General features: G+C 44.6%; 1 protein-coding gene across 3 annotated transcripts in view; it reads left to right on the forward strand.

The window, feature by feature from the left end:
* CRHR2 (corticotropin releasing hormone receptor 2) overlaps positions 1-11095 on the forward strand; it is a 140882-nt gene extending 129787 nt beyond the window's left edge. For all 3 annotated transcript variants that reach the window (XM_048316473.1, XM_048316536.1, XM_048316617.1), the window contains one exon: positions 9333-11095. In XM_048316473.1, the coding sequence (XP_048172430.1) occupies positions 9333-9473 (141 nt within the window). In that variant the 3' untranslated portion in view covers positions 9474-11095. The remainder of the gene's footprint in view (positions 1-9332) is intronic.
* The last annotated feature ends 246 nt before the right edge of the window (positions 11096-11341 follow it).

Raw genomic sequence — 11341 nt, forward strand, 5'->3', positions numbered from 1 at the left:
TTAAAAGTTTACAGTTTCTTGTGTTTTATTGCTTCTGAAGTGTTCTGAAGCTGTTTTGCATGAACTGTGTGTGCCATTGATGGGCACAAGAGGCACTTGTTGGCACTTGACTCATTAATTTGTTTAGAGACTTTATGGAAAAAGAGTTATATTTTTTTGGACACAGAGAAAATCTACCAGCACTAGAGGGCAAAATATGCAAATGTCATTTAATCCAAGTGGAAAAGAGCATCTCTGGACTTCCAAGAAAATTGAGAATGCGAGGTTTCTGAGAATTGAAGATGTTATGAAAACGGGCATAATGAAAAATCTGCATGCATTTTTGTTGATTGCCACTTCAGAAGAGTGAATGCAGCCTGTGAGCTTCCTTTTCAATTACTGCAAAAAAAAAGATGCTCCTCAAAATTTTTTCAGTCAACTCACAGATCACAAGGCTGAATTTAATTTCAGATAATACTGGATTAAAAAAAAAAAAGAAAAAGTTGAAGATGGAGATTTTTGGAACAAGGATAGATAGAATTTACAAGAGCACATAGTGACAGGACAAGAAGGAATGGCTTTAAACTGAAAGAGAACACGTTTAGATTAGATGTTAGGAAGAAATTTATTCCTGTGAGGATTGGGAGGCCCTGGCACAGGATGCTCAGAGAAGCTGTGGCTGCCCCTGGATCCCTGGAAGTGTCCAAGGCCAGGTTGGACATTGGGGCTTGGAGCAGCCTGGGATAGTGGAAGGTGTCCCTGCCCATGGCAGGGGTGGCACTGGATGAGGTTTAATGTCCCAACCCAGGCCATGTGGTGATTCTGTGATTCTGTGAATGGCTTGAAACTGTGCTGAGGGAATGCATTCCCACAAAATCCCTCCTGCACAATTTCTCCTGCAGGTCAGTTTCTCCTTCCAGTTCTTCAGCGTGCACCTTCTGCTCACGGGAAGATGGGTACAGCACTCCCAGAATTTCGCTCTACCTTTGACTGATTCCAGACAAAACTTCTCTAAAGGAAGATGGATCTTCCATCCAGTTCCCTTTCTGGTGTGGTGTCTACCTTTCAGCCAGACCTTCTTAATAGTGATGGTTTTCTCCTGAGATAAACTGAAGTATTTCAGAGAGAGAGGGAAAGAGTGCATTTATAGTGTTTCATATTCTAAATAAGGCTGGTGTTGCTCCTGCTACCTCAGCAGTGATGATGGAAACGAGTGTAATGGAGGAATCAGAATCCCTGCCTCCAGAGATCACTTGTCCTTGTTATTAGGTGCTTCATGCAATTTCCAGTCACCACCAGATCCCTCAGAGAGTTCTCTGATCCTTGGAAACCTTGCAGCTATGGTGGGAGATCCCAACACAGCCATCCCAGAGCAGGGGCTTGGGAATGGGGGTGGCAGTGTTTGAGAACAACCTACATCTATAAAGGGATGGTGCCTGATGAGGGGCTGCCCAGGGAGAGCAGTCTGCACTCTGAAACTGAATGAAGGGAAGAAGGCAAATCCTGGTTAAACAGGGCAGAAAAAATATCATAGTGAGGATTTAAGCACTGGAAGAGAGGCTCAAAGGTGTTTTGAGATCTCTGTTGTTGTTTGTGCTCAAAATGAGTGGACAAGACCCTGGCATAATCTCAGAACTGGATGAAACCACTATGCTGGATGTGCTCTGACCATGGCATTGGACCAGGGGCCTTCTGAGGTCCCTTCCAGCCTTAATTATTCTGTAATTCATGAGTTCTGTGTCCTTCATTTCTGTCCATGTCCTGGAGGGATCCATAGCTAGCCAGGCCTGTGTCTGAAAATGTCCTTTTAGAGCCTGAATTCTTAGCTCAGGACTCAGATTCAGTGTTATCTGATCAATATCAATAACCACGTTATCTGATCAATATCAATAATCACCGATCAACTGACATTTCAAATGGAAAGCAGCTAGCTGGCTTAGAGAGAAAACATGATCAGAGAGGAATAGATCAGATGCCACTGTAAATTATCCTTACAACAAGGTGCGAGGCAACAATAAATATGTTTAATTTTTTTTCTGTTGACCTTTAGCCAAGCACCATCTGTCTCTCAAAATCTGTTAAACTCAAAGTGGCTTCCTTTGATCTGATCACCTTGGGAGGCTGTTCATTAGAATTGTCAGCTCTGAATCACCCCTGGAATGGTTACTCATCCCCTGCCCATCAGCCCAGGCAGGCTCCACATTAATCATTCCGAGCCCAAAGGACATGCATTAAGCATTCCTTAAAATCTCTGAATAAAGGTGAACGTGGAGGTGGACTAGAGGGCTCAAGTTTAATTCCATCTGCTCTGAGGGTCCTTCCCCACCCCATTTTCCTTCTCATTCCACCACTGCTGATGTCAGGCTGACTCTAGAGCACCCCACAATAAAATCACAGGGGCTTGAGGTGGGCTGGGTGCACCCATGGCCTCCCTCTGCTGTGGTTAGTTCTGGTCCTTTGTGGCCCAGAAGAAACGAGCAGCATTTGTTTCCACCCAAAAATGTGTGGCAAATCTTTATGACTAGTCAGAATTGTTCCAGCTTCTTGAACTGTTCTCTGTGATAACAAAATGGCACTGCTGTGATCTTAGAAATAAACTTTGACGTTCCAGTCTGGCAGGTGCTGTGAAAATATCCTCCTGTTAAGGGGTTATATGGAATTGCTGCAAAAGACTCTGGGGAAAAAAAAAAAAAAAAAGAGGAATTGCAGACCAATTAAGCAGGATAATTTTTTTAGGGAGACAAAAAACCATAACAATGTTACATAAATAGTGGTGTGATGTAGGGTACCTGGGGGAAAAAAAAAAACCCAGAATGTTTTTACCTGAGCTTTGTTTTTGTTTCCTTTGAGCCCTACAGATTGTTTTGACTACATCCCTTCCTGACCTCAGGAGGATTGAATACTGATAATGGCACCTGTATGAGGATTTCAGTTCAGTATTTGGTGTGATGGTAACAGGAGCACCCTTGGCCCCAGGGGTTGGGTCTGTGGGAGCTGGGCAAAGCCCCACCAGCAGGGTAGGAGACAGGTGCAGTTGCTCACTGATGTAGTTTATTTACAAAACACGGATGAAACCAATCCTGTCTCTCTGGGAGCATTAGAACTCCTCACCTGGACATCCACAGGTCGGTCCAGGGGTCTGTGTGCTTAGGCCACTCTGTTTCTTTGCTTCAAATCATCCTGTGCTTAATCCTTCCAAGGATCTGGAGAGGTTTGACCCACGGCTGCTTCACAGAATTTTCTATTAAATCCAGCATTTGCCATCCTTCCTCCCTGAGGGACACCCTAACCCCTCTGGAAAACTTTCCAGGTACCATCTAAGGCATCACCTTACATTAGTTTAAGTATTAAACAATTAAGTAATGGATGGGATTTATTCCCCTTAACATTAGACAGCTGATGGATGCACATAACCAGCTGAGCTTATCACCTTCAGCTTCATTTATGGGCAGTGATTCACGCAAATGAGGGTAGATTCCAAGTGATCTATTTTGGCTGTCTCTTTTTGATGAGCTGTTGCCAATACCTTATGGCCTTGCCCCTGTCTCTGATGGATGCAGGGAGAGGCCAGGACTTCAGAAACCTCATGGAAGTGAATTTCTCTGCAAAGTCAGACACAGTGAGACCAGTGTCTTGAAATTTAAAGTTCCATTTTGCTGGTCTGGACATTGCTTGAAAGTCCCTCTTGTTCATCTGTAGCTTACAAAAACATTGATTCAATCTTCATCCACTTTCCACAATTTGCACTGCTGTTCAAAGATGTTTAAAGCCCAAAGTTATTCTCCAGTCACCTCCAACTGCAGCACAGGGATCTGAAACGCAGCACAAAGGTGCTTAAATGTAGGTGGAAGTTGTTGAATTCACCACTGAAACCGTTTTCAGAGAAAAAAAAAATCAGACTGTTTTAAAGCCTGTCGAGATCTATGTAAATACTACTCATTTAATTAATTTGCCTTCTTATCAGGATTTCTGGGAATAAAAAGTTGCATTTGAGCAAAGCAAGAAGTTAATCAGTCACAGACTACTGAACACCATGAATGTACAGATTGGGTATTGGGAAGAAATTGTTCCCTGTGAGGGTGGGGAGGCCCTGGCACAGGGTGCCCAGAGAAGCTGTGGCTGCCCCTGGATCCCTGGCAGTGTCCAAGGCCAGGTTGGACAGGACTTGGAGCACCCTGGGATAGTGGAAGGTGTCCCTGCCCATGGCAGGGGATAGAATGAGGTGATTTTTAAGGTTCCTTCCAACCCAGACCATTCTGGGATTCTGTGCTTACTCTACAGACAGGGAGGGCCTGCTGTCCCCCTGGCCCTCACTTGTTAGCACTGCCAGGTGAGGGATGTCTCCTGGGGACAGAGGATGATGGCATCCCAATAGTCCTAATTCCAGCTCCCATTCCCATGGCAGCTCATTTATTCCTACTCTTCTTATCAGACACCTACATAACTATTGTATTTTAGTGTTATTATGTCAAGATTCCCTTGGTGAATGGGCCCCTTTGTTCTGTGTAAGATCAAAACTTCTTCCTCTCTGCTCATGACACATGGCATTTCTTCAAAAATCTGATTTTTAACGTTGCTCTTTTTTCAGCTCATTTCTAATTGATGGCTGCAAGAAATTAGCCAGCAGCCAGTGTCTAGCACAGGTAGTAGCCGTCCAAAGTTGATGTCTACTTTGTCAAAAAAAAAACCTTCTCTGAATGTTTTCATCCTTCTCTCCACCTCTTTCATTCTTCTTTGTTGTTCTGCTGTGGAGGAGGGGGAAAAGAGGTTTTTAACAATATTTCTTATCAGATGTGATCTAAAAGTTTGACAAGTCCCTGGTTAGGTGATCCAGTCAGAAGAGAAAAACTGTCACCCACTGATTGCTTTTCATCCCATTATCCAAATCCTTTTTCTTGGCTGTTCCAAAGCAGTGCCCACACTCTATAGGCACAAACATGTTGGCAAACCTGATTTGAACACATACTCAGAAACTGTGATTATTCACAGTACACAAAGCTCTGTGCTCAGAGCTGGGATAATTTTGGTCCTCTCAAGCAACTGAAGTTCCACAGAGGTGAGGCTGATAATTTGTGTTCCCAAGACTCCTTGTTAAGCTCTAACCACTGATGGCAGCAGCATCCTTGGGCTGTTACAGGCCAGTGCTGGTAACTTCAGGTTATAAACGTGCTGATGCAGACTCTGGGGCATGGTTCTGACTCTAGAAATGCTTAATAAATAGAGATAGCTGCTCTTACAGAGATTAACAGCCATGTTGGAAGTTCCTATTTTGCTTTCTCTTTTTCTTTTACTCTTCCAGTGTGTAATAGCTTTTTCTGGTGTCTTTTTTAACACATTATTACAGCAGCCACAGCTAGTTTTTTCTTTTCTTACCTAAAGTTAACCTAGCATTTTGTTTCTGAGTTCAAGTACAAGGTATAAGTTTTATCTTAACCTTTTCTGCTTCCACTCTGTTCACCTACTAATTGCAGTTAATTATTCTGTCATTAAAAAATGCTTTGCCCTCACCCTTGAAAGTGCAGAGCCCATTTCCATGTGCCCAGTCCATTAGGAATGGCTCCAGCTGTACAAGAAGACAGCATTTTTGTTACTACTTTTTTATTCTGTCTCAAACCATATCACAAAGGCCAGCTGCTTGTTTAGACTCACATCTTTATCTCCAGGTGGCTCTTTTTGACCTGGTTGGCTTGAAGCACAAATGATAAATTTAATCTGGCTTCACTGGCTGAGTAAGTATCTCTTCACACTGGTTTCTCAGGAAAAAAAGCCAAAATTTCAGTGCAGAAGAAAGGAGGAAAATTTTCTCTAACAGTATCTCAGCATTCGGTGACATCTGGGGAGAAAGGAGCATTTGAGAGGCAACATCCCTCTGCATATCAGGTCTTCATGGGACAATTTCCCATGATCTGACACTTTATGTGTTACTTAAACCACTTGTCTGAGGAGCCCAACATTCAGTTAAGCTGGGTTTGTACCCAGAGGAGCAAGGACTACTTCCTTCCACATGCCTAAGTCCCATCCTGAGAGGGATTGTCTCTTTCTCCAGTGTCTGTATTGGAAGCATAAATAATGGATCCAGTAATTGGACGGGGCTTGGAGCAGCCTGGTCCAGTGCAAGGTGTCCCTGTCCATGACAGGGGGTTGGACTGAGATGAACTTAAAGGTCTCTTCCAACCCAAACCATTCCAGGATTCTGTGATAATTGGCCAAGACTGGGTGTGAGTCTTTCAGGGGAGGTGCCTCCCCCCTTGCATGGACTCTGGCACCTGGATTTGCCTTTGGGTGCACATTATATCCTCCCTCCCACCCAGAATCAGGAGCGAGGATCCCTCTGCCTCTCCAGCTGGAACCATGGTAGGTTTGCAGGTAGTGAATGTCCAGAAAAGTGCAACACCCTGGCACAGCTTTCCCGTGTTTCTCCTGTTTTCCCAGGAGGGTTCAGTGAGCCACAGAGGTCAGTTTGATGAGAAGGGGATCGCCAGCAGTCCAGGCTGCTGCAGTCTGTGATTGAGTCAGTCCATCCCGACTCTGCTATCCCATATAACTGTGTCATTCACCTCATTTTATAACCTGGCCAAACCCCATCCTGAAACTGGTGGAGAGATGCTGTAGCTACTGCTTCAGAATGAGAGGCTCTTCTAGAAATCCTCTGCACTGTTGTTTAATCACATTATTCTCATTCTCATCTCCAAATCATTCATGACAATCCTGCTCTTCCTGACAGTTCTCTTAGTTTTAGTTCTCCTTTCATTGGGTGTTCTCTTTCTCCAGTCCTATTACCTCATATTATTTGTTTCATTAGGTTCTGTTTGAGCCCTACTAAGTGTAACAAACATTATTATTAATATAGATTATTATTATTAACATTATTATAAACATTATTATTTATATAGATTCAGAATCAGAAGAAAGAAACCCAGTGTGGCTTTCTCCTCACCTTACTGTAAAAATCTGCAGCTGTTTGTCTTAAACCACAGAATCACAGCATCAATTAGGTTGTTAAAGACCTCTGAGATCACTGTGTCCAAGCTATGACCTAAAACCACCATGTCAACCCTGGCAGTAGCACAGATCACAGATAGTCGAGAAAACACCCAAAGAAAGGAATCCTCTGGTCTGATTTGCCCAATCTCTGCCTTCTAGAAGGGCTCTGATAAAAAAGCCACACTTCCAGGTTCAGGCTTCACCAGAAAAGGCACCAAAGAGGCAATTGCAAAACTGTTTTCCAGGCTGGTACTCACAAACCTGTGGTGGAGTGTATTTCATGGGCAAAGCTGTGATGAGAAGGGATTGTCTGGTGCCAGACCACAGTTTCTCAGTAGCAGTTCTACAGCCCAGGGGTCTGTCCAAGTCCCTGAAAGCTCACCCAGAAATGGGAAGATTGAAACCAGCCAAGGGAAGGAGCGCAGTTTCCCCCTTTCTGTTCCTCCTTGTGAACTCTTGCATGTTTTAACCATCAGGCCTTCATCCTGTTCATCTGGGGCACCTCAAACTGACAGGGTGTGGTTTGGGTTGGAAACATCTGCACTCCTGGAACTCTTCGACTCATCTGAGCACCCTTACCCCTTTGGAGCTGGTCTGAAGTGGGCTTGGAGGCTGTGTGTGTTCCTTGTATTTTGAGTAGACCCCACAGAGCCCCTGCAGACATCCCCAAACTTTCAAAGAAACGAAGAAAAGCAGTGACTGTTCATTTCTGGGCAATTCTTTTTTTTCGACTCCACCTTCCCTGCAGCGCCAGTGGTGGTGACAGACACACCCAGGGTGGCTTTGATTGACCTCACCCACATGCTGGTAGCTGAGAACCTGTGCCAGCATGGGCTTCACAGCCTCTGCAAGCTCCTCCCAAGCCATGTGCAGTTGCCAGGGCAGCTGATCCCTTGGAGGTCTTCTCCACAACCTCATCACTGCTGATAATACCCAAAGTTCTCCTTGTCTGTGGTAAAATTGGGCTAAGAGCAATCCTTTTTACTTTTGAGGGATGAAGTACAATAATAATGTACTTTTTGAAGTACAAAATAGGTACATTAAAGACTAAAAAATACTCAGGGTTAGATACCAATATTGGCTGAACTTAGCTACATTTGTAATCCAGACGTAAAATAGAGCTGGTTGTCTCGACTCATTTTATAACCAATTAAAGGAAATAGATATTTTTCATCTGATCACAAATATCTGGCCTGTTTTGGACACGTGCTTTAGAAGGAGATGAATCATCCCCTTTGACCACACTGACTGGTCCCCTCTTGGTCAGGAAGAGATGTATGGGTCAGTAGTTGAGGTGCAATGTCTAGATTACATTATTTATAACCTCACCTTCTAAAAAATGTGGTTTTGGCAAAGGAGACCCTGGCTTGATATGGAAGTTTTACGTAACAAAGCTTCTTTCACGGTTCACCAGATTTCAGGTTGGCAGCAGAACATCAGCATCCTTTCCAAGTGTCATGAATACATCAGGCTTTTGACTCTCCAGGAAGCTGGGCCCGGATTCATCTCACCTAATTTTGTAGGCTTATTTATTTCCCTGGGGTCTGAATTGCTTTTCTCTCTACAGAAAGCAGAGATCAACAAGAATATCCAGAAATTGGTCCAAATGCTTCATCCAAGATTCTGACTTTGAGTCTTCTCTGCCAGGGATTTGGCAGGAATTGTTTATGGTCTATATTAGGAGTATCTCAAGCCTTCCCTCCCTCTGCATTTGCGGTTTAGGGTTCCTTTCTCCTGTTTTTCTCTTGCTTATGTACAAATATATTTGAGCCAGAGTTCCTGGGCTCTCTCTGTGCTCCATGGAAAAAAAAATTACACGTAAATTCAAGGTTCATCTGACCTATTTGTCGTCACCTGTTTGAGGGTGACCTTATGTTGGCGTGGAGCAGCTTCCACTGCCCGCACCAGGAGCTCACGAGGGCTGGGTGATGTGTGCCTGCGTTGCAGAACCACTGCTTGGTTACACCACCAGTGCTTCTTCACACACAAGGGCAGCAGGGGCAGCTGTACCCCTGGGATGGGGCTCTCTAAGAATTCCATCGGGTCTTGGACAGATCTTGGATGCACCATCCATCAGGTCCACCCATCCTGAGGGCTTGATTCAGTTGCGTTTGTTTAGGCCTGTTTGAAATGCTCTGGGGTATTTAAGATAGCAGATACGAGACACGAGATGTGTAAAAGTCATGTTTTTTCCCAGAGTCAAGTACCCAAGAGAACAGCAATGAATTAGAAGCTCCTCTTCAGGCCTGTGAATCAACCCTGTTTCAGTGCCTTGACAATATGATGACTCCTCTCAGCACTGTCCAGCACCCCCTCACAGAGGACACCTGAAATTCTCCCTTCACGTCCTCTGCTCTGTTTTTCCCCAGGTCCGTTCTGCCGCCAGGAAGAGGTGGCACCGCTGGCAGGACCACCACTCGCTGCGGGTGCGCGTGGCACGGGCCATGTCCATCCCCACGTCCCCCACACGGATCAGCTTCCACAGCATCAAGCAGACCGCGGCCGTGTGACCACCCCGCATGGACACCGCCCACCACCATGCCGTGGCCTTCGGAGTTCTTCTGTCTTCACTCACACCCAAAGCCCCTCTCTGCAAACTTCCCTCCTTTGTCCTCACTGATCTCTTTCCAGTGAGGGCCCATCCTGTTTCGGCAGACTCTCATCTCCTGCATCCGTGATGCTGCTTTGAGGCAACCAGGGAAAAGCCTCTTGGAGCTGGTGGTGGTGAAACAGATTCAAAGAAGGAGCAGGTTCAACCCTGACTGCATCCTGTGGAAGTTCACAACGCAAAGTCTAAAACAGCACACTGGCAGGAATAATCAATTTTTTTTCTCCTTTCTTTCTTTTTTTTTTTTGTTTTGTTTTGTTTTGTTTTGTTTTGTTTTTTTCCCCCTTTCATATTGTGGTGAACAAAGACTATTTTTAACACGCTGCCCATCTCACCCTGTACATTGATTCCTAATGATTTCAGCAGTTTGGTGTATAATAGCCCACCCCTTTCTTGTTTCCTTTGTAAAAAGTTTCTTCTCTGCAAAACTGTCATTTGAGAGCTCGTGGCAGCAAGAAAAAGAGCATCTGAAAGGTGATGTTAAAAGCCCAAATTTATCTGCCTTCCCCATTTCTCCCTTGGACAGACTGGGAATTGTCAGGGCATCGCTGGACTGTTCATCCACACAGGGCACTTAGCCTGGCAAGCACCATGCCCCTGCTCTTACACAGATTTTCAAAGGACAGGAGTAGCTCTAAGTAGCTCTACAGAATACCCTCATTCCTCTTAGCCCCATGCTTCCAGCACAATGTAAGTGGAAAGCCTTTGGAAAGTGGGTTTTTTCAGCTCAGAGCATCGGGGTGGGGAAGGACAACTTTGCTGGGTTTGAAAAAACACAAGAGGGAAGCACTGTAAAAGTAGCAGTGATGAGAAGAGGATGTTTGCGTTCTGAGGATAACGCTACGTGCTGCACAAAAGGTATCCATTGAGCATTTTGAACTAGAGCAGTTGTATCTACCAGGCTTTTTATGTGATGTTCAAAAATACTGTATATTTTCAATAATAAACACTACTCTGGGTTGGTTTCAATAAAACCAGGCATCATTTATTTTACTCTGGAAAGGAAGAGGACACCTGTCTTGAGAGTGGTTTTGTAGCTGAGATCAGGGAAGGAAATCCTGTTTGATAATGAGCCAAGAAGAAGAAGAACAACCTCGTGATAAAATCCTAACAAGGGGGCATTTAAATGCAAGAATTGCCTCCCTTCTCAGCTCATGGTCTTACACTGGATCCCTGTCCCTCTGCGCTCACTCCACTGGGCTTTGCCACAGCAGGATGAAAAAAGTTGTGTAATATATTCTGCATCACCTGTATCTCAACAGAGTTGGAGCAATTTCTCTTTCCACTTTTATCAAGCTTATCCTGAATTTTCTTCAGATGTTTTATAGGACTTCTCAGCACAAGCTCGATTTAAACCTCCAGATTTATGTTGCTCTTGTTTTCAGGGGCTGGAAAATCTCTTGGAAGACACTGTTATAAATCCCCTGCTTGTGGAGGCGTCCTGTCCTAACAGCTCAGTCATATTCAGCTTCGAGCTTGCTGGCAATGAACAGCAAATTTAAATAAATGACATTTTGTAACTTTTCCCTCTCCTAACTCATTTGGATTCATGTGCCTCAAAGAGATAACAGAGGGAGGAGGGAGATTTGAGTGCCTGACGAGTGAGGACCAGGTCAGTGCTTTTACTCATCACAGTAGCAAGGCACAGCCCCTGGCACCTTGTGTTTGCAGGGTGGGATACATCTACAGGTTAGAAATCTGTCCAGTGAGTATCTCTGTGTTTGCTCTGGCTCGGGGCCATGCTGGGATGAAAAAGGGTAGGTACTGTCA

The sequence above is a fragment of the Corvus hawaiiensis genome, chromosome 1 (genome assembly GCF_020740725.1).
Source record: "Corvus hawaiiensis isolate bCorHaw1 chromosome 1, bCorHaw1.pri.cur, whole genome shotgun sequence".
NCBI lineage: Eukaryota > Metazoa > Chordata > Aves > Passeriformes > Corvidae > Corvus > Corvus hawaiiensis.